Source organism: Saimiri boliviensis, chromosome 5 (genome assembly GCF_048565385.1).
Source record: "Saimiri boliviensis isolate mSaiBol1 chromosome 5, mSaiBol1.pri, whole genome shotgun sequence".
In the NCBI taxonomy this organism is placed as follows: Eukaryota; Metazoa; Chordata; class Mammalia; order Primates; family Cebidae; genus Saimiri; species Saimiri boliviensis.
The window spans coordinates 48,619,866-48,644,311 of record NC_133453.1 but is presented as its reverse complement, the minus strand read 5'-3'; the positions used below and the strand labels follow the sequence as shown (position 1 = coordinate 48,644,311).

The 24,446-nt window shown below is 37.4% G+C and overlaps 1 protein-coding gene across 1 annotated transcript in view; it reads right to left on the bottom strand.

Annotated features, from left to right (window-relative positions):
- Positions 1-8,704: 8,704 nt before the first annotated feature.
- TMEFF2 (transmembrane protein with EGF like and two follistatin like domains 2) overlaps positions 8,705-24,446 on the bottom strand; it is a 260,153-nt gene continuing 244,411 nt past the window's right edge. Inside the window, exons 8-10 of the mRNA XM_003940807.4 lie at positions 18,717-18,840; positions 16,249-16,407; positions 8,705-12,936 (exon numbers count right to left, since the gene is read on the bottom strand). Of these exons, the coding sequence (XP_003940856.1) occupies positions 12,840-12,936; positions 16,249-16,407; positions 18,717-18,840 (380 nt within the window). The 3' untranslated portion in view covers positions 8,705-12,839. The remainder of the gene's footprint in view (positions 12,937-16,248; positions 16,408-18,716; positions 18,841-24,446) is intronic.

The window sequence follows — 24,446 nt, the reverse complement described above, 5'->3', positions numbered from 1 at the left end:
AGCTTTACAATGTGCCTTTCTTTGGCAATCAAGGTGGTCACAATATATTGTCCCCTCATGCTGCTTTGTACTAAATATTGAAAGGATAGAATGAGACAAGGGAAAGAGAACAGCATTTACAAATGAATCTTAGAGTTGGAGTGCCTTTCAGTGGCAGCAAATCATTTTTAATCTGACAGCTCCTAATTACATAGATTGCCAGATAAACTCACCCAAAAAGTGTCAGACTCACGTGAGTTAAAAAGCCTGGTGGGTTGCAAAAGGCATTTGAGGCTCCTAAACCTTCCTGAAAGTGAATGCCCTTGAAAGCTCTCAAAGCAGTGAGTTAAAGAGCTCAGCCGGGGGTCTGGTGACATGTTGTAATGACTATAATTTATAGCACACCAGCTCCATACTACCCTTTGCCCCGGCAGGGTGCTTCCTGGAAAATGGTATGGCTCATGGAGAATTGGAAGGAAGAAAGGGGAAAGGAAAAAAATGACTCTAAGGCCCTTTTAGCAGCCTCTGTACTGTTAGCTTACACTTTTGGGGCTCCATTTAGAGACTAGTAACTTTCATACTGAACATATCTTATTCATCTTCTGCTGATTTATGCCATAATACATAGTTATGTTCTTTACTGGCATAGAGCAGTTATATCAGACAACTTGGCAGAAGACTGGGGATGACTTTAATTTCACCCATTCATTCCTTTTTTTCATTCATCAAGTTTTAATTGGGCACCTACAAAATACCAAGAACTGTTCTTAGTACTGGGGTCGTATCAACTAGACAGGCTTCTTGATCTCGTGAAGATTAACGTTCCTTGGGCATGAAAAAGTGTGAGAGGGAAAAGATTTTAAAAAGTCCCCAACTGAACATATACATGAACAAAATAGTGTCTGATATGATGTCACTAATAAGACTCTGAAGTCATCTTGTTCAGGCTTTTCCCCTGGCAACTATACTTCAGGCAAGAAGACTGTTGTGTATACTTAAGTTTGATAAAATTGGGAGAATGATGAAGAGGGAAGAACAGAAAGGTAGGAACTGAAAGACAGCATCCTTATAATATGTTAAAACAGACATTCTGATGTCGTTCATAAATTGTCTTTGTGGATAATTTCCATAGCAAAATTTCAAAATAATTGAAACAATTGCAGCATCATTGGAGTAAAAATTTGGCTGCCAACATGTAACTTCAAAAGATGTATGATTTCTTCCATTCTAGTACAAAACAGAACATAATAAAAATACCATAATATGATGGAGCGGAATAGATTCTGGTTTGATATGGGTTTGGATCTTGTCAGTGGCTCATCCTGGCTCTGTGACCTTGGCCACATTATTTGCAACATTACCTGTTACTTTGTGTCATTTCATTCTAAAATTGGTAAAATAACAAAATATCTGGGAATCATCATAAAAAATAAGAGAAATAATCTTTAGAAAGTGCCCCAAATAATACCACTCTTATAAAGGATGAGTAGCAGGTTAATACATGTTCCTGTTTTTATCCATAGTCATAAATTATAATTTATATACATTATACATTATTACAATCAATAAACTATGATATCAATTCTTAAAATCTTCAAATGTGGCTAGAAAGAAAATTCAGTTCTTTAAGGACAACTGCATTTCATTACTATCAGGTCAAATAAAGGGTTTTATGTGGAATGGAAGGCATTTTAATTTTGTATATTCAGGATCAAGCCTGTCATATTGTCCCTTTGCGTATGGCCACTATTCAAGTCATATCTTTTGAGGCCTTTTAATATTGTGAAACAACAACTCAATGAAGGATCAAAGGATGGAAAATTGAAGGTTGATTCATGCATTTTAGAGTAAGGATGGCTTATAGCATTGGGCACAATGTGAAGGACCCAGTGCCAGGGAGAAGATAACTCGGGAGAACAGAAAGATCTTGATTTCAAAGGAGCGAACAAACAAACAATCAACAACTTAGTCTCTCTAATGCCTCAGATCCTGACAGAGAAATTTACAATGATGAAAGAAAGATATAAAACACAGATGACTGGAAAAATTTCCCCCGCAAGCTGCCAAGTGACCCTACACTATCTCCAGACTTTCCAAAGATACCTTTGAAAATCTGTCCTACAAAAGCCTTCCTAAACTTAAGAACTTGAAAAGTGCTGTTCATTTAATGTTTTGTTGCAGAATAAGTGGGCAGGGATTATGAAGTAAAATAATTTTGCATTATAAACCATGCTTCCACATATTAAATGCAATTCTTAGTTAATGATTTATGGTTAATGATTCTTTTGTAAAAGTGCTTGGTATGCTATAGGCATCTAGTTTATTAGGAATAGTGTTTAGAAGTATTTCTAAATAAGTTAAGTACCTAGCCCTGAGTTAGGAATGTGATAATTTTTTCGATATTCTGAAGATAAGAACCAACGTGCTTAATTTCAGTTTATAATCCTTTCCTCCAAATGCAGTCTGCTCTGAGTGTAAGATGTTGTTCTTCCACACTTTTCCTAGGTGCTCACAGATTATCTTGTTTCTCTTTTCCTCTTTCAAAGCCTTTTCTCTACTTATGGTATCCAGTGCTTCTGTGCACTAGGTGAAAAGAGGGTTGACGATGTGGCGAAATGAAATTGCCTTCTTTTGTGGTTAGCCAGTGCAATAAGCATTCGGTTCCCTTCAGGTATTTTGGTGCAGCTTTTTAGAGAAGCATTTTTACGTCCCCACTGAACTGATAATGATGAACCTTCAGTGCCTGTTGCCTTCAATCATTTTCTCATTGTGCCAGCTCAATGAGTTTTCTTCAACTCCAGTTCTGGCACCCGGTCTGGCAGAGGCGGAGAAAATGAAAAATTCTTTTGGTGTGGTTTGCAGTGAACTTCACTTTTCATTCCCTGTTAATGTGCAATCCGAAATACTATTCAGAGAAAAATTCTGTTCATGTTTGTGGCAAAAAGCAGGATGCAGAAAAGTGACAGATGTAAGATGAGAGAAGGGGCAGCCTTTAATCATTTTGTTGTCAAAGCAGCTTTGGATTGTCCTTTAAAGAAAGCATTTTCTTTGCTGCTTCTGGAAAACTGAAGACTCATTCTCTTGCCCTTTGCAGATTCCTTACCCAGAGGGTTAAACTCCACACTGTATGCCAAACTTCAAAACCCTAGATCCTTGCTACAAAGCAAACCAGTTTATGCATTCACATTTCAAAAGAATTGGATTCCTTTGCTCTAACTAGATAAAAACTTTGGTGACTCACTTTACACATAATCCCAATGGAAGTTTACACATGATCCTGACTCAGTTTACACATAATCCCGATCCATGAAAATATATGGCAAATCTCAATGACTAAAGAACTCATTTTCATTTATGATTGGACTAGTTACTTCATGGAGAGGCTAAGTGTTAAAGCATGTACTGTTTGCGAAGCAAAAGCCCCTTCTTCCCTTAATCCCTCTGTGACTGTAATTAAGCAGGAGAGTTAATTTTATGTAAATCATGCATTACTGTAATTGGGCACAAGTGAACATTCATGTACATCTTATTTAAAAGTGAAATATAATGTTATTATGTGGATGCTGGTGCAGCAAAGTCTCAGCCCTCTGGGGGGACGTCAGCAACATCACTGGCTGTTTACAAGACTCACTCTTCAGTCTGTGAGCTTAATTACAAATCACCCAGCTCTGTTTGGCACAATTCTGTGAAGAACCAGTCACTTGCCTTTGGAACAGCTGAGAAGTGGAACACTGGGGCTTCCATTCCCATTTCTTTCTCAGCCTCTACTTAGAGAGCAGTCATTTTTCTCTTTCTACTCATCTTTTCAAACCTAAACAGTACTTTCCAATGGTTTGCTCCACTTGGCAGTTCTGACCCATATATCCCCAGGCAGACTACAGATGGATTTGTCTTCTGCAAGCAGGGGCTAGTCTGCTTCCTTTTTTAGCTTGTCTTTTCTAATGCTACTCAGGGCTGCTTTATAACCCCAGGATTTTTTTTTCCAAGTGTAGCCAGATCAGATACCGTCCGGCAGCCTGCATTTGTGATTGCTACAGTGCCTCCACATTCTTGGGAGGGAGGGCTAGCTTCTGGGTGGAGAGGATGAACCTTTCTTTTATTCTTTACCTGGAGAGCAGATCTAGTGATTTGGGACAAGGTTGCCCTGCAGTGTATACAAAATCTAATTTACATATCTTGAGGTCAAGATCTGTAAGGAAGAAAATATGCACAGGACACAACTTTTATTTTAAACATATTCTTCTTCTCACCCAGAGTCCTGAAAATCATTTTTGGAGTTATGTCTTGGCCTGATTCTGCCCAGCCTGCCAAGCCAGCCCCTCTGCCTGCTAACTCTGTGCACACAGAAGGTTAACCTCCTTAGACTTTGGGGCAAGAGGTCTTCCCAGTGATGCTACCTTTCTGCTCCCTGCTTTCTTGATGCCATTTCATATTCCTGAAATCCTAATCAGATACTTTAGACTCATTTCTTCGAGAAGGATTATTCGAATGGACAATCTCTTACATTCCACTTCCCATAACTGCCCCCCTCCAACAATTCAATAGTTCATTGTCTTCATCCCTTTCACCTTTGCAGGGCCTTTGATTTCCCACTTAGCTCTTTCTGGCTCACTTTCTTTGTTCTCTGTCCCATATATTGTCATTTCTCACACTGAGGGTGTCTTACATGAACTGTCATTGGTCAAGAGGTTATGGATGTGAACAGATGAAGTAATTTCTAGCTAAGAATTTTGTTTTCCCAATGAGTAAGTAGTAAGAAGATAAGCGTGTTCTCTAGTGGCCATGATGTTTTATCTTCCTCTTTGTTCTTAGAAAAAGACCCTTTAGGTAACATGTAGCAAAGCCTGTTGGTAGACTAGTCTGTCTACCAACTAGTTCTTTACTGAACTAGTTCTTCCAGTAAAATTCAATGCCATTTTGCACTAGCTAACTTTAGCTCAGGTAATGGGTAGCAGCTATTTGTACATTCCTTTCAGTACTACATGGCATTTTTACATTATTTTTAATTGTTTAATTTTATATTGCATTTAGGCTTGAAAGTTGGTTTGAGTACTTTTGAATATTAAACAAAAGTAAAAATATGTACACTTAATGTCATTGCTCTTGTTGTTCAATGTTACACGGCTCATACAAACTGCTGGTTCTGAACCAAACTGAATGCCTCAACTAATGGCAGTGAACAGCTTTTTGCTCACACCATGCAAGGAGAGGAAGAGGCATCCATGGGAAAGGAGAGTTCCAGTTTGAGAAGTAACTCAGTTTTGAGGCTAAAACCAACATGAGATGAGTTACTTAAGTGTGAACTGTTGAAAGAATGGCAGCTTCAGCATAATGCATTGTGAGCGTGTGATGGTTAAATGGCAAAACCCTGGGTTTCTCCAGCTTAAGGATCGGAGGAAGAGACCTCCATAAGATGAAAGGAGAAGAAACAAAGCATCCTTAGAGTGAGGGGGTGGGGGAACTGCCTTAGCATCTCTGGATCTAGGTAGATAAAAGTTAGGTACAAAGATAATTAGGGAGAAATTGTCAATAAGATTTCCATGTTTTATGGGTGTGCTTTACACAGATGCAGAGCATGAGCTTGAGAATGAAAGTGCGAAAGTGAAAGGCCGTCTTTTTTTGTTGTTGTTTTTGAGATGAAGTCTCTTTCCGACATCAGGCTGGAGTGCAGTGGCTTGATCTCAGCTCACCGCAACCTCCACCTCCCGGGTTCAAGCATTTCTTCTGCCTCAGTCTCCCGAGTAGCTGGGATTACAGACATGTTCCAACATACTCGGCTAATTTTGCCTTTTTAGTAGAGGTGGGGTTTCTCCATGTTGGTCAGGCTGGTCTCAAACTCCAGGCCTCAGGTGATCCACCTGCCTAGGCCTCCCAAAGAGCTGGGATTACAGGCGTGAGCCACCACGCCTGGCAAAGGCCCCTTTTAAGTCGTATGTGCTGTGGGTGGAAGGAAAGGTAAAGATGTAAAGCAACAGAGCTTATCCTCAGCTGAATTCTTTAAAGGCCTCACTGATAACTGAGAGTGATTGAAATGTATATAGAAGCCATACTGTATATGTGTACTTTCACAAATTATGCTTAGTAACTATTCAACTTCATAGCCTATTCTTAATGAAGATTCAGCTTATTGTTTTCTTGTCTTAAAAAACTCAACATATATTAATATATTCTTAGACAATTATCTGAAACGATATACACAAACACCATAGTGCTTTTCTCTTGGTGGTGATATTATTTTACATCTCTGACTTATCTATATTTGCTAATTTTGCTAGTTAATAAAGTATTAAAGTGTTACTTATATGATATATCTATTAATAACTTGATGTACGGCCATGATAATTTGGGACATTATTCTGTGCTTTGTTTTCTTGTCTGGATTCATTAAAAGACCTCTGTTCTCAAAGTCTAAGTTCATGGGAAAGAATGAAGTTACACTGTGGCAGAGAAGGGTTATAATGGAGGATGGATATTGCATGAGGTGAAGAAAAAAGAGGTGGTTATTATTTCGAGAAAAAGAGAAAGCCCAACAGAAGGAGACATCTATAGAGAGAAAGGGAATAAAGCCCCCTCAAAATACACCCCAAAGAATGGGTTTGACTGTGTGGGTCCTCAGAGACGCTGCCTCAGGATGATCACCATGGCTGAGCTGCTTGCGCGGGGAGTGCCTGTGACGGGTCAGGAAGCCTGGGAGGCTCAGCCATGACAACGGGGCCACGGAGAACAGAGGGCCAGGCCTTGCTCCTGTCCCTCTCTCCCTTTCCCCTGTGGTACCTGATTTGGGACTTCTCATTAGCTCTGAGTTTGGTTCTCGTCCTGGATTAAATTTGGCTTGGAAAAATAAAAGAAAGTATTATTTTCTTCATTTCTTACCTGATGTAAGAGAAAGAGTAAAAATCAATTAATAATTTAAAACGTACAAAAGATTCAAGTTGCCGGGCGCGGTGGCTCAAGCCTGTCATCCCAGCACTTTGGGAGGCCGAGGCGGGCGGATCACGAGGTCGAGAGATCGAGACCATCCTGGTCAACATGGTGAAACCCCGTCTCTACTAAAAATACAAAAAATTAGCTGGGCGCGCTGGCGCGTGCCTGTAATCCCAGCTACTCAAGAGGCTGAGGCAGGAGAATTACCTGACCCGGGAGGTGGAGGTTGCGGTGAGCCGAGATCGCGCCATTGCACTCCAGCCTGGGTAACAAGAGCGTAAATCCGTCTAAAAAAAAAAAAAAAAAGATTCAAGTTAAAACGACACATTTAGTATTACTGGAAATAGACATAAACCAAGGGACCATCCCCAGAGAAGAGGGGTCAGTAAAGTAGATTTCTGTCCATAGTGAGGCTGGAAGGAGGCTTGGCATGTGACTGCTGGCTAGCAGATGACACATTACACATAACTTCCTGACGTTGATTTCAAAGGATTATATTCACTTGTATATTTATGCACTGGTTATAAAAAACCAACCCCATTACTTTGTATCATCTTCTGTTTCTCCTTCATTCATCCTTTATTTGAGCTTTCTGAGGATGATCATATACATATATCAATTAATTCAATGGAATTTTTTTTTTTTTTTTTTTTTTTTGAGATGGAGTCTTACTCTGTCACCAGGCTGGAATGTGGTGATGCAATCTCCACTCTCTGCAGCCTCTGACTTTCTGGGTCAAGAGATTCCCCTGCCTCAGCCTCCCAAGTAGCTGGGACTCCAGGCACTCGCCACCACGCCCAGATGCACAGACAACTTGTTTTCTCGTTTGATGTATTTTTAGTAGAGATGGGATTTCACCATGTTGGCCAGGGTGGTCTTGATCTTCTGATCTTGTGATCTGCCCACCTCGACCTCCCAAAGTGCTGGGATTATAGGCTTGAGCCACTGTGCCCAGCTGAAAAAACTTTTATGATTGATATCCAGATGATTAGCTATGTAACTAACATGTCTACTCTGAGGAAGAACAACAGGTGGAGCAGGGGTTGCATGACTTTGGCAAAGGGAAGTAGCATATGAAGACAAATGTTAGCAGAGAGTCTAATATGACACAGAGATCATCTCTGTCATATTTCAGTAGTCTGCACTGACTTCTCCAGGATCCATGCAAGTGAAGACTTTGATCCTGCAAAATCTCTGCAGTATTGACTCACTCATTGCCTGTCTGAAAACACACAAGAAGTTTAATGGTATGTGCTTTATCAGGATATACCTATTTTAAAGTAGCAGAAAAACCCCCTTCTTATTCAGACACAATACCAGTGGATCCATCTGAAAAACAGAATTAAAGATGCTGTGTTGTTTCTTAACTCTATATTGCCTTATTTTTACAGAACCAAAACCAGCTCTCTTGTCTTCAAAGATATGAGAGACACTTTTTTTGAGCAAGGACGGTTGCTTGATTCCTTCTTACTCTGACTGTGTAATTCCCATGACACAATATTTAACTGATGAAATATGGTTTCTTCTTATTTACTTTCACAACACATATTTATCAAATCCCTATAAAATAATTTCCATATATTGAAAGTTCACTGTGTACACATCACTATTCTGAGTACAAGGATGGATTGTCATGTTCATTTCTCAGACCAATCATATTTTACATGGAAGATATTTTTTCTCTCCATTTAAAATATGAGGCATAAGAAGTTAGGCAACTCGCCCAAGGTTAGCTAGTAAAATGAAGTCTAGACTGGCAGTCATATCTGCTTTGCTTCAGAGGCCCATTTTTTTTTTTTTTTTTTTTTTGAGACCGAGTTTCACTCTTGTTACCCAGGCTGGAGTGCAATGGCGCGATCTCGGCTCACCGCAACCTCCGCCTCCTGGGTTCAGGCAATTCTCCTGCCTCAGCCTCCCGAGTAGCTGGGATTACAGGCACGTGCCACCATGCCCAGCTAATTTTTTTTTGTATTTTTAGTAGAGACGGGATTTCACCATGTTGACCAGGATGGTCTCGATCTCTCGACCTCGTGATCCACCCGCAGAGGCCCAGTTTTAAACATGATGCTCACTTTGGAAGCACCCAGCCCTCACTCACTACCCAGCCACCGTGTCCTGTTTTTAATTCTTTGTGCAAAACTTGAAACTGCAGGGTTTTTAAAAATTGTTTGATGACCCCCCCTCCCCTCATCCACCTTCACCTCCTCTGCTAAAATGTGAGACTGCGAGCAGAGACCTGTTAGGCACTTCATTGCAACATCACAGTACCTAGAATAGCCTCTGGCATGGTGCAGGTATCCAACACGTGTTTCTTCAACAAACAAAAACAACTGGCAAGGCACTGATTTTCTGGGTTTTGTTACTCCTTTGCTAAGGAAAAGACAGACTTGCATGGACAATTAAGGAACAACACGAAAAGCACGATAAGATAATTAGGAAGATGGCCAAGGGAGTCAGGGGAGCTTCACTGATAAGCCGTTATTTGCTCTGGGTTTTGTGAAGAGAAGAAGGGGGTGAAGAAATGAGGAGCACGTAAAATATCAGAAGCAAGAAGTCAGAGCATGTGTGGAGAATGATGAAGTCATTCTGTGTATCTTACCGTCAAGAGGATACCTCCCCAGCCTTACACTTCCTCTTTCAGGGTCCCCAATCACTCTGAGCTGACCAGTATCAGAGCCTTTGTCACATTCTTTATAATTTTTTACTTATGTCTCAGTCTTCCCTGCAGGACAGTGTGATCTTTGAGGCAAGGAACTGAGATGTTCTGATAGTGAACTCCTTTCAGGCAGGTACTCTGCCTTATTTGTCGCTGATTTTTTGTAATGTAGCATGGTGCTGGTAACTGGAGGCCCTTGGTAAATTTATAATAAATGTATAATGAATGAATGAGTAAATGAGGGAATGACATGGCTCATTAGCAGTTTGTTTGTTTATTTATTTATTGAGACAGAGTGTTGCTTTTTTCACCCAGGCTGGAGTGCAGTGGCTCACTGCGACCTTTTTCTCCCAGGTTCAAATGATTCTCGGCCTCAGCCTCCTAAATAGCTGGGACTGCAGGCAGTGGCACCATGCCCAACTTACTTTGTATTTCTTTGTAAAGACAGGGTCTCTCCATGTGCTGGTTTCAAACTCCTGGACTCAAGTAATCCACCTGCCTTGGCCTTCCAAAATGCTGGGATTATAGGCATGAACCACCACGCCCGGCCATGAGCAGTTTCCTTTAAAATCATTTTGAATTTAAGTTGAGGATAAGCAATAACAGTAGTCAATGCGGTTCTTGGTAGCAATACTGAAAAGTATAGTGCCTTTTTCTGAATATATAAAATCTTGATAGAGAGACAGAAGTGATCTTACGGATCAGGAAACTGAGATCAGAGATATCTTATGACTTGTTCATGGTTCCACAGCAAAATTGCGGGTCTAAATGGAACTTAAATTTAAGAATCACGGCTCTCAAATTTGCTTTCTACAAGTTCTACTATGTAGCGTGCTGGTCAGACAACTGTAGTAGACTGTGCAATTCTGAGCTCTATGCTTAAATAAATATATTGATAAGGTAGAGTTTGTCCAAGGAAGGGTGAAACAGATGCTAAGGGGATGTGGAAATGATATCACATGAAGGACAGATAAGGAAATTAAAAATGCTTCACCTGGAGAAGAAAAGACTTGCAGGAAGGCTGTGGGGTGAGTGGGAAAACATGATTTCTGTCTTTTTATTTTAAATAAATAAGTCGTTATTCTTTTGCTCCTAAGAGAAAAAATAGGACTCATGAGTAGAAACCACATAGAAATAAGCACCGACTTGATACGAGAAAGAATTGTCTCAAAAATTATAATTGTCCAAGGATGAAATTCCAAATGATCAGAAATAGGCTGGTAGAGGCTGGATGATTATCTGTTAGTTCTAGATTGTGAGTTTTTTGTTCGTTTGTTTGTTTTTCTTTCCTTCCTTCTTTCTTTCTTTCTTTAAACAGAGGCCGTGTTTTATGATTTCCCTAGGACCTTGAATAGTGCCTGGCACATAGTATGTGCTCACTTAAGATCATTTTGCATCTTTTAAAAGGGATTCCTTCATGGGATGAGTGAGCATGAAACTGGGCAAGAGTGTATTGTACTATGAACTCCAAGGACTTAGGTTCGTGGTCTTTTGATAAAAAAAATCACATACAGCAATGCAGCCATATCTAACAAATCAAATCACTTCACACTCCTACAAGCCAGAGTCAGTAGAAATGTTTCTTTTAATCTCTATAAATCTCTGTGGTGGTTGTATTTTCCCCTCTTCCTTTATGAGGAGGAAGGATTTCTTTGTCACAGCTATCTTACAAAGGAGACCCTGGCTTGTTACATCTTTCTACCTCTTAACCAAACTAAACTTCCATGAAGAAGATGAAAAGGAATTCGTCTTGTACAGGTAGCAGAGGGCTGATTTATGGGAACACTTGAGTGATGGTTATGCCAATACAGTCACGTTTTTCACAGTGATGACTAATCTAGAAAACGAGGTTTTTCAGAGTCCTAAATTCTACTTACATTGTCACCTTTATTTATGTTTTAACGAGTATTTTAAACATCACTTCAGAAAATAATTTTTCACTGAATATTTTATATTCAGAATGTGTTGATTTGATATTTGGAGTACCCCCCCCGCTTTTTTTTAGACTCCACGCACAGGTTATTTGAAGGAGACAAAGAGAGCTTTATTTAAATTTACTGTGTTAGCCATGAAAAGCTTTGCAGAGCTAAATGATAATAATTGACTTATTTTCATCTTATTCCTTGAGAATTTTCACAGCTTATTTTTTCCAAACCAAGTTGTAATACCTATTCGTATGCACAAATCAAACAAAAATCCATACCAACTTCCCAGTGAGGTCTTTCAGATGTTATGGGATTTTCTTTCTTACCTCACCATTTAAATATGTTCAAAACACATCTCTTGTTTTCATGAAATATTGTCACCATCTTAGTTCCATTTCAAATCATGGTGCTACATTTGCCATAAAGCTATTCATGGGGTATTGGTTGTGATTCTAACTTCTTTTCAAAGAACCATATACTATAAATATAGTATGTTGCTTTTGAGAATTCACAATTTTGGTGTTTCACATTTAATGGTGTTATTATATTTTTCCCCTGTAATTCCACCCACCTAAATGGAATATATTTTACCACTCTGTGTATACCTAATAAGTTACTTGTTCTGGGTCCTTCGGATATATGCACTTAACTAGGGGATTCTAAGCTGCTTCCTCAATAAAAACCAATATCTTCTTTCCCTCTTCTTTCTGAGTTATAAAACACCTTCCCTCCCCTTCTTCTTTTATTTAATTTATATGCCAGAGATTTTTCTGCTCTAGGGATGAAAATGGAAGACCCGGGAAGAAAGTTGATGAAATAGAGATGATTCAAAGATCTAAAATATTTTATCCTCGCTCGATATAAAGTAAATTATTTTTTCTCTTTTCCAATAACCATCACTTCCCTTGATCTTGGAATCACTCGAAACCTAGCCACCGAGTCCTGTACAAACTAATGTGCTGTCTCAAGATGAGGAGAAACGTGAAATATTGGTAGCTGTACAGATTGTACTAGTCTGATTATATTTACAATTATGAGATACCGCAAATTTAAGAATGCCAATTTTTTCTCATCACTGAGTATTTATTATATATAACAAATACATGGGAAAGAAAAAACTATATTGTGTGATATAAATAGTTTATTTACATTACAGAAAAAACATCAAGACAATGTATACTATTTCAAATATATCCATACATAATCAAATATAGCTGTAGTACATGTTTTCATTGGTGTAGATTACCACAAATGCAAGGCAACATGTGTATATCTCTTGTCTTATTCTTTTGTCTATAACACTGTATTGTGTAGTCCAAGCTCTCGGTAGTCCAGCCACTGTGAAACATGCTCCTTTAGATTAACCTTGTGGACGCTCTTGTTGTGTTGTCTGAACTGTAGTGCCCTGTATTCTGCTTCTGTCTGTGAATTCTGTTGCTTCTGGGGCATTTCCTAGAAAGTTGGAAAGTTGATAAACCTTAGTCCAATGCTATTACCTTGGTCCTACAGAGTGAAGCTATGGATTAAGCAAATTATTAAAATATTTCAGATGAAAGGATTTATTATTAGTAGAAGCTCAGATTATTTTGGAAAAGTCATTATTTTGCTTCTCTGTGCAGTTATCTTTATGTTTCTATTGAGAATTGAACAGAGGCAGAAGTTGAAGGGGAAGACATTTACTTTGTCCTTAACTGCTTACTCATTAAGGCACAAAGAATGACTCAGCATAATGCAATCAAGCAAGTCGTGAGCCCTTTTATCTCACTTTAAAGGTCTTCAAAAGTTTTATATTTTAAATGTCCTTATATTGACTTTTCAATGTTATGAGTTTAAATCCTATCAAACCAGAGAATAATCCAATTGTTAATATCTGATATGCAATGGAAAGGAATATTGTTTTGGACCAGGCCACTATCATTTTTGTACATTAATAGTATAAATTAGGGACATAAATTGGTATCAATTATTTAGCATCTATAAAAATCTAATATTCAGTCAAATTATCTGAAAATCTCTGATCTAGTATTTTTTTCTCTTGTAACAAAAAATGCTTTCACTATGAAAATGAGAATAATAGAAAGTTCATATAAAATTCCATTATAATAATCTATGAAGTATCAGAATATATAAAAATATATAAATATAACGTATTACACATATTATAGGTATATCATGTGTGTATATATGTGTGTTTATGTATATATGTGTGTGTGTGTGCATGTTTGTGTATACAAATTATATATGTAGAGTTTTAGAGGGAGGATAGGTCTGTTAAAGTGAACATGGAACAGAAATCACATTCCCAGCAAATGAGAACTAGAAATAAAAAGATAAAAAGTCCAACTTCTCAACAGGGCAACTCTTTTCATTTTGAAACATGTCTCCAAATGTCCATATTTTTTGTGACACGTGGTGTTTAGGAGGAGGGCAGGTGTTTGGCTAAAATAGTAAAGAAAAAGAGAAAAGAATTTTTAAAAAAAGAAAATAAGAAGAAGGAAAGGAGCCAGCAGAGACATGTAGAAGACAGGAGAGACCAGATGAGGAAGACTAAAAATCAAAGGAAATGAGAGGGCCTCTGTTTGGTGCAATTTTGTAAATATTTTAGCAAAACCTATTTTAAAATAGGTCTTGACAGACAAAGGTGTCCAGGTCATCAGGAAAGTAGGATTTCTGGGGTTTGGGGAGAGATAGCCTAGTTGGAAAGTCTGGTTTCAGAGCAGAATAATGTTTTCAAGTGAGTGAAATGAATCCACACTGGGAATTGTTGTGCTTTATTGACTAGTATGAATCCTGGAAAGGCTCTAGAAGGTTTAGTGGTCCTAAGACAGATTTGAAAAAGGCATTACAAAATACTAATTTAGTTTGCTCTAGAAGGTTTAGTGGTCCTAAGACAGATTTGTAAAAGGCATTACAAAATACTAATTTAGTTTATGTGCTATGTCTCTGCCTCAAAAGCAAATACACTGAGGATAGGTTTTATTTTATTATAACAGAAAATGAATAAGGCCACATACCTTGGAAAAATAGCTTACTCTAATTTGGAGCTCAGTTTAGATAATCTTAAGCATCAGAATACACAAAATCCTTACCAGACACAGGGCAGTATGAGTACGGTGGAGTGTCCAGATTCTGGCACTAGGCAACCTGGACGCCATTTCTGCCTTTGCTGCTCAGCTGTGTGAAGTCAGCAACTTGCCAACTTCTACCTCAGGGTTTCTATCTTGAAACTGGTGATAATTGTTCCTTCTTTGTAATGTTATTAAATGTGTGTGTATATGTGTGTGTGTGTGTGTGTGTGTGTGTGTGTATACACATATATGATATACAGACATAATGTATACTTACATAAATCTTGGTGAGGCAAGGACCCTGTATATTCCAGTTGTTTTTATTATGTACAGAAATGCAGCTGTGATTCATGACAGAACTGAAAACATCTAAAATATTTATAGTTTTGCATTTGTGTCAGTAGTCAAAGTAGCAATCAAATTGTTGAGGTTATAGTCATTAAATATAGGTTTTGTTTTTCATGGACTGATATTGGCTAGATATTAGAGTCATATGGCACAGTTTCGTATGTTTCAGATTCTTTTCTTTGTCTTTTTATATGCAGTATTTTTGCTTTCTTGTTATCTTTATGTTCCCCAGAATCTATTTAAATATAATCCTTTGACTCACTTGGCATCTAAACATGAGAGGCGAGTTGATGAACTCATCTCGGCTTAGAGCAGCCCAAAGCTCTAGTCAATGATCTTCCCTTAAGCCTTTAGGCCAGGCGAGGATTTATGAACCATATTTTGTCTTTTTCAAGAGCAAATGCCACACTTGTCCTTAAAGAAGATAGTGCAATACCATACTAAAATGTATTATGGCCCTTATTTTCTAAAGATATGATACTTTCTTTTATTTTTGAATCTGTTCAAAATAATTGTTAGGGAAACATTCTGATTTACTTCAGAGCTACACAAATGAAAAAAGCCTAAATGTCTTGTGAGTTTGGTGAACATCTTAAAAACTTCCCTGGAATTTTTTATAGAAGAGTGAAATCAAGTCAGTAAAGACTATCTTCAGTGACTTTTCTGGTTGCACAGAACACAAATGATACGCATTTGGCTTAAAGTCCAATTCTTTTTTACCACTAGTTTGCATGCTAATGAAATTACGCAGGTACTGGGCTTCCCCCTTTACTCCAAGCCCAGTGTCAGGCGTTGTTAACTAAGGATGGTTTTCTTTCCCATTGAAATGAAAGGAAACCTATCTTTCAACCTGATTCTCCAGGAGATAATTACCTTTTGATTAGGCTGGGAATTTGACATAAAAGCTTGTTCTAATATTTGCTGCATGTTTCTATGTATGTAAGGTTTTCATTTATCATAAAAGTACAACTATACGTGCTTCTGCATTTTGTGACAGAAAGCTATTTTGTCATCCTAAGATAAAAATGTATTTGTTTTTATACCAAGATATGTCAAAACTGATCCAGGTACATAAGGATATTGATCCAGGTAGATAAGGATACTAATTCCGGCAGGTAAAATCAATAATCTTTATCATCAGGCAAAATTGAGGAAAACAATTTGTACCACCCCAATATGCTACTGTACCACTCCATTGTCTATTCAAATACTCTTATGCTAAGGACATAGGACTCAGAGAGAAATGGCTGCACAGTCCATGAGGGAACTCAACTCAGAGGAATCTGATTTTAAAAAGGAGGAACAAGGTATCCCTTTATTTGGGTAGCTACCAAGTGCAGTTACTGACCTTGTGATGCAGAGGACCACCACACAGATGACAGCAATCTGAATCGTTCCAATCACAGCTGCGATTAAGACATACTGAAATCGTACAGGACCGGGAACAACATATAGAACACTGTAGTCCTTTTTTTCACAGTGTTGTCCAGTGTAACCAGCATCACACCTGGAAGAAATTATAGTGCCCAGTTACCTGTAGCTGCTGCATTCATTTTTATAGTTGATCGATAGGCATTTATTGTCATCACAAAATTAGGGCTCTTAATTTCCCTTTGTAAATAAAAATACTATGTTGAGGTTATAGCTCTCAACTACTTATTTTCAACAAGATTTCTTTGTATTTGTCAGCTATATGGGGTTTCTTTTTGTATTTATGATAATAATTTCAAACAGGAGGATTACTAGATAATTTCTTTTTGATGACAATATATAGAGATAATATATGTCTAGGGATGACTGTTATTTCTATATTTTCTGAAAGGTAAGCTTTACATTTTAATTTGCTCTTTAATCAACCTAAGTCAACATGTTTACTTGAAAAAATATTTGTTTCTGATGACATGGGTACAAAAATTAGTCTATTTGTTTTGGATGAAACATTCTCTATGCCATTGTCAGAATCAATGTTGAGAAATATTAGGATCAGAGTTACAGGACGAGTCATTAATTTGTTGGTCAAAAAAATCATCTGCTGATGATAGAGTCAAATTTTGTTAGAGAAAATTATGATGTAAGCAATATAGTTCTGCAAAATAAGATGAGGTGTTGTTCATCTGAGAATGAATGTTGCCTGTCTCAACCCTCACGGAAAGCTCAGGTAGACAATCTACCTATGAAAATTAGCAAGTGTCAATGAAATGAGGAAACAGCTCATAAAAAATAATACTTAAGCCGGGCACGGTGGCTCATGCCTCTAATCCTAGCACTTTGGGAGGCAGAGATGGGTGGATCACCTGAGGTCAGGAGTTCAAGACCAGCCTGGCTATCATGGTGAAACCCCATCTTAAAAAAAAAATAATAATACTTAAAGGAGATCAACATGTCATTGATTTTGTGAAACTACTCTATTACTTCACTTTGAATTTCTCATAACTACATCCTGAGAATTTTCTTCTCTCCACCAGGAAGGGTTTAATAATAATGACACTACTGGGGAGTGAGAAGGTATCAGGAGTAACTTCTCAGATTTGTTCATTCTACCTGACTTCAGTTGAAGGCCTGTGCTAGTATATTTTGTGGAGGGAAATCATAAAAGGAAGATAGCACTAGTTGGCAGTGGGCGGGGGGTGGGGGAAGGGAGGAGGAGTAGGATGCGGGGTGGGGGGAGAGAGAGAGAGAGAGAGAGAGAGAGAGAGAGAGAGAGAAACCTTCTGTTGTAAATCAAAATACAACCTATTTCATCATATGTCCCTTGTACTTAATGTAAATTAAAATGTTTCATTTTGGCTTTGCCATCTCTGAAATAATTATGCTTTAGACATGAATACACAGCAGGTATTTAAATATATATATATATATATATATATATATATATACATATATATATATATACATATATATATAAGAAATGGGGTCTTGCTCAGTTGCCCAGGCTGGAGTGTAGTGGTATGATCTTAGTTCACTGCTGGCTTGAACTCCTGGGTTCAAGGGATCATCCCACCTCAGCTCTCAAATAGTTCCTGGAACTACAGAGGCCTGCCACCATGCCTGGCTAATTTTTAAATTTTTTTTGAGATAGGGTCTCTCTTTGTTGCCCAGGATGGTCTTGAACTCCTGGCTTCAAGTAATCCTCTCACCTCAGCTTCCCAAAGTGTGGGATTACAGGTGTGAGCCATCGTGGCTGGCCAGTATTTATAAACTAAATCCAGATATACAATTTCTTTGTGTCTCTACTAAGTTTGAAACTGTGAAGGTACAGCTAATGATCTTACTTTGCAAGGCTCCAGGGGAGAGCAGATCTATAGAAAATAGTAAAAGCCAGGCAAAACAAGGATTGATGACATTTATGAGAAGACTGGAAGGACTTAGGAAAGGGTGACCTCTGAGAAGCAACAATGTTATCTAATATACATTAGGCTTTATCCATTCATTTGTCTGAGAAGTACTTAGTGAGCACATGACATATGACAAGTACTATTCTGTGTTCAGGAGAAAGAGTGATAATATGGAGGAACTTGTACCTTTAAAGAGCTTATGATGCACAAAGTACAATTTTAAATTCTACTAGAAGAGTTCAGTCACGTGTTATATAGTACTTGAGCGTGTAAGTTGCACAAATTTTTGTTTCTTTAGTGTAGGAATGCTTGTGTATGTGTGAGTGTGTGTGTGTGTGTATACATGCACAAAGAAACAGATAAAAGTGTTGCTGCTGATCACCCACTCAAGAAGAACGTCGACCAATTTTCTATAAACAGCTATACTTCGGTTTCTACATGTTTATTTATACATTAACAATTCTTAAGGGAAAAAATTTACCTGCAAGACGGCTCCTGCATATTGATAGAATGCTCACACTTCCCATGCATGCAGAAGCCATTGTAATGTTCCGGACAAGGTATGTGGTGTTCTCTGGCACTTTCTTCTAATTTGTTAGCATTCTCTGTGAATACAGATAAAAGCAAGCACCCCCTGTAAATCCTTTCTTAGCCTGGTAAGATCAACCAGTACATTAAGCAGCAAAGCTATGGTAAGCAAAGATGTTTAAAAGGGCAAGAACTAAAGGGCCACTCTTCAGAAGTAAGAGGGAGAAAGAACTGAAAGACAGACGTCTTTACAATTGTGTTTAGAAATGAAATTGCAAAATTACCCAGTGCTTTTTATGCTTTTATGCAATTTTCTACATCTTTAACAGCTAGCGGTGTTTCTATGAGTTGTCAGACAGCTTTAATTTTCCTCGCATACAGACTGTACATTGATCATGAAATACTCCAAGAAGAAGTATCCTATTTTTTAAATTTCAAAGCCCAGCATAATGTCCTTAAGAGTGAATTGCTGTAATACCTTGGTACTTTTGCAATACGAGAGCTTAAAAGTTAAAATATGGCCGTGTTCAATTGTTAAACACACATTTTCCAAGCCGAATGCAAATTTCAACAAATGTATTCTTTCAGGCTTTTAAAATCTATTGCAAAAATGATTTTCACTAGCATCCATACATTTTTTTTTGTTGCCAAAATAAACCTATTGAATAGAAGATGTTATTTCAAAATCACTTATGTACATATTCGCACATTATACACTGAATACTGGAAGTGTATTTAAATGCATAATATTTGGCCTATGTTAACAATGCTATGTGACATCTAAGCGTATGATAAAGAATAAACTTGGATTCTAAAACGAACCCTTTTGCCTGCCATTACATGTTCTACTTGTTTTGACATGTTTTTTATAGATATTTGAAGTTTTTGACCTTTGTTAGTCCAAATACATTTGCTTCATATTTGTAATGCCATCCTTAAGTGTCCTTTGAGTCTTTGTATGTTCATTTTATGATAAAATTTTTGCCTTTTGTTTTTCCTAAATCTGAAATATGATATTCTTGAAAATTTCTGCCCAAACACATGAGAAATACAGCTTTTGTGTCCTCAATCTGAAGACACTCTTCATTTTGAAGGTACTCCTCAACACCCCAATAATTAGTCAGCAGTAATAGAAAAGGGCAAGTGAATTCCTGTTTTTAGAAAGTGGATTATTTCCACATAAGGGTATAGGTTTTTTTTAAAAAATTATGGGTGATAATCATATTTATCAGGAGATAAAACATGCCTCTGGTATTAGTCAATCAGACAAATGTATTATTTATGATTAAACAGAGCTGCAAAAATCTATACATCTTTAAGATCCAGATACCATCTGCAAAATATTAAAGTTTGAAATAAGTTGTTAAATATGTATAGTGCTTTCTTGTGTAGGGATATTAAATGCATCATTACGATGGACAATATTTTAAGTTACACACCCAAGTTTGTAAGGGATTTACCACCAATATACTCGAGAGCCTGTAGGTGACATTAAAATCATTAGTTTGTTTCTTATCTGTGTCCCTTTAGCAGGATGGTTGGTGATTTTTTTTTGTTTGCATTACAATATTTCCACTTTGATAACTGCTATTAAACTGAACAAACTACTTCCATGGAGAAAACTAAGAATGTGTAGAACTTTTTTGATTTCTTCCCTCTTCTTTGAAGTTACTTTGGAATTTTGTGGCATGATGTTTTTGGTAGTAAGTGCAGTTGCAGTAAGCAAATACACCAAAATTGGTGTGGGTAGTGTTGGGTGAAATTTCCCACATGGGAATGTGTGACCAAAATGGAAGCAGGGTAATTGGTGAACCCATGGAGGAGGCTGTGTTCATTCTGTGCCAGGGCCAGGGGCTACACACCAGAGCGATCAAACCATGCACCCTCTGCTTAGAGGAGGTATCAGCAGTGGGGTTTGTCAGTCACTCTGCTGCTGTAATGAACCAGTTCTCTGATTTTCACTTTTATTTCCGGACCTTCTTCCCATAACAAACTATTCAACACTTCTATTTAGGGTTCATTAGTAACCCCTCAGTGCTTCTGAACACCTGTATGCAGGGAAATTTTCTGTGACTTCAATAAATTTCATTTATACACTGTCTTTTCAGCTATAGTATTTTTCAAACACATCTTATTAGGCCTATTTTTCTTTCTGTCAGTTGCAAAGAAGATCAAGAATTTTTTAAAGTGAAAATCCTTAAGTGAAAACTTTAAAAATTTTTAACCCTGTACCTCACTCCATACTGCCAGTTTGTTTCTGGACTTGTGCCATATTCACCATTATGAACCGAAGTCTAAGGGAAAAGTCAGAGCTTGTTTGAATGAGGCTGTTGTCTTAGTGTATTAAGAGATGGATATTTTCACAAAGTTCATTATCCAGCCAGGGTGATCACATGGGCAGGGAATAGTTTCCATCGTAAAATCTGCTAATTAGTTTACACTTTTCTTATGAGCTTGGAGTGCTCTGTTATGCTGCTCATAGGATACTGTCAAATAAGAAAGCAGAGAGATTGAAAATAAATGAGTAGAAGAAATGATCTCTGGGCAAGAAAATGAGGAATCATCAATATATGTCAACAAATTTATAGTCAATCCAACCAAGTAAACCAGTTGATTGAAAACCTGAATATAAAACCACTGCTAGTAATGCAATACACATATTTTAGAAATGAGATTTTAGTATATTAGAAGAGTAGAAACACAGAAATCTAATATCCAAACAAACAAGTATATGAACCATAGTGTTTGTGATCTTAATATTTATGTATAGTAGGTATTAAGCAATAACAAAGCATTGAAACATTTTAAATTATATAAAACTTAGTATATCTGGAAGTCTGCATGTTTCTTTCAGTAGCTTATGGTTTAGACATCAATTTCTCTGTCCTCCATTTAAAATGAGGTTTAATGTAAGGGTGGTGCTCCTTCTACTAAAATAGATAAGAGGCTATGGTAGAAACTTTTCATGTCTCTGTTTAAAATCCTCCACTAGTTTCCTGCTTAAATGTTTACAAATGGTTTGTTCTAGATAGTTCCTGACCCTTTTAAGAAGCAATTTCTGATATAATCTGAGTTATTTGCAGCAGAGCTAATAGGGCTGCATGCCCACTGCTAGTCAACACTTCAGTTAAGAGCTATTGACCTGGGCTGTTCTATAACACAGCTACACATGTTGTTTCTACCCTGGTGCTTGCAGGGAAAGAAACAGAGAAAGCAAAAGAGACAGAGAATGGCAAATGGTGAGGCCTTACCTTACTGTAACTCAAGAATTGTTAAGTGGGTAGCAAGGGGGCAAAGACAGACTTAGCAGTTCAGACTAAATCGTTACAGTCCAGTACGTATGTGTGTGTGTGTGTGTGTGTGTGTGTGTGTGTGTGTATGCATTTACCTTTGCCCCTGTCTTCCTAAAAAGCTGAAAATAAGATGTTGTTTAGAGAATTAATCTATCAAAGGAACACATTATGGATCAAAGCAGAGCTATTACAGTGTAAAACTTGACGCAATCTACCCATATTTCTAAAGAAAGAGTGTTTCCCTTTGGACAAAGATCAAAGCTTGGCCAAAGAAGTTCTGAGAGTTAAGTTGTATTATCTATCCCTGTGTTCTCCAAGCTGGTATGTCTTTTTTTTTTTTTTTTCAAGAGAGAGAGAGTCTTACTCTATTTCCCAGGATGGAGTGCAGTGGCGTGATCTCAGCTCACTGCAACCTCCACCTCCGAGGTTCAAGTGATTCTCATGTCTCTGCCTCCATAGTAGCTTGTCCCCATTGTTGGTGTCACTACCCTAGCTAATTTTTAAAATTTTTAGTAGAAATGAGGGTTTTTCGTGTTTGTCAGGCTGGTCTTGAATTCTTGGTCTCAAGTGATCCACCTGCCTTGGTCTCCCAAAGTGCTGATATTACAGTCGTGAGTCTGCACCCAGCCCAAGCTGGTGTGTCTTAAAAAACTAATCTGAACTAGCAAACCCAGAATCCCAGGTACAGAGATAGATGAACCAGGTTATTAGTTTCTGAAGCTATTGAATATTTACTCAGTTAACCCATTTCTTCTATTCTGATGCTCTACTGTCTAGTCGTTCTTAAAATAATTCGACTTCTATGTAGCCTTCACATTGGAATGACTTTGCTAAACAATAGGAATATCTTACCCATTTAACAGTTACGTATTTCATTTGAGTGAACTGACTAGTTCCAAATTTCTGTTCATTTTTTGAGGGGGTCACATGTCAACTTTCTTCATCCCACTCAATTCTGAAGTTCTATAAAGTCAAACTTCTGCTGTATAGACCAGAGAACTAGACCCTTACCCATTGTGCACCACAGGCTGGGTGGCCTTTGGGGGCTGGTCAAATGATATTTCTCTGGTAATGGCCCACTTTAATCAGGCCTTTATTTCAAATGCACACAAATTCCTAGGCCACTGATTGGTCCAGAGGAGTCTGATTCTGTGTAAGGGTTTCTGAGTAAATTTAGAAAGATCCTAAACTAGAGGAAACATCAAGAATTTAGTGAATGTTTTAGAGGGGCAGATCTCCACTGTATATTTTTAAACAACTAGAGCTGTTCAACAGGAGAATGTGTTCCATTGTAAAGTAGTGGGCTGCTGGTGATATTGAAAGGAGCTGTGTTGCCATTTCTAAGGGATGCTGTAGACTGTTAATGTATATCAATTAGATTATTTCAGAACTCTAAATTCATTGAATTCTGAAAGTAACATTGATTTCTATTGCTAATATTTACTTAAGATAAATTAATAATATTTACTAACATTTATTATAAAATATTATTTTTGATATGCTAGGAGAAAGATGTAGAGAAATAGAGATATTATTTATATACATTAAACAAAATAAATTACTTTTGCTTTAATTATGGGAGATGTTACCTTTTGAAAGGGTATAAAATAACTTAAATTTTGACTATGTCTATAATTCAGACATTCTAGCATAGAGGACCTTTACTATGTAGTGTATTGCTTTTCTTTTGTTTAGTGGACCTCAATTTAATTTTAAAAATCATGCTTTAACCTTCCATATGATCTTGACATGCATGTGCATGTGAGTATTACAGTTTGGTTTATCTCTTCGACTATCTTTTGCTGTGGGCCCATAAAATGTATGATACTTTTATAGAAAACCAAAATTTTCAATTTTGAATCTGTTTATGTAATCTTGCTATTTTTATACATAATGACATTAGAGGGAAACTCCAGTACTGAAATATTCATATTCTTGGACAGCTTTTGTAATTACTTAATTTTACTCTTCCCCTACTTACTGCCATATCTCCAAAGCAAAATGAAAGTACTTTCATTTAACCAGAAAAGGAAAAACTATTTTGTTCTTATTATATTTACATTGTGCCTGAGACAGAAATAAATTATGAATAGAGAAATAAAGTCATGATTGTCCTCATTGTTGGTTAGAGTTGGTTTCAAAGAAGATATTCAATTCTTATGATTTCCTCTCCTTATCTTATCAGGTATACACATATGAGGCAGTAAAATCTGATGTCTAGCTTGAGTTGCAATCGAAGTTTTTTAAAGACTAGAAAAGCATTCCTATTGAATGGGTTCTGAATGTAATGCAGTCTGAGTTTCTGCAACTTAACAGATTCCACAATGGCCTCACCTGCTGTCATAGTTTCTTCAAGGTATAGATGAGTAGATGAGAAGAGTCTCTCTTTT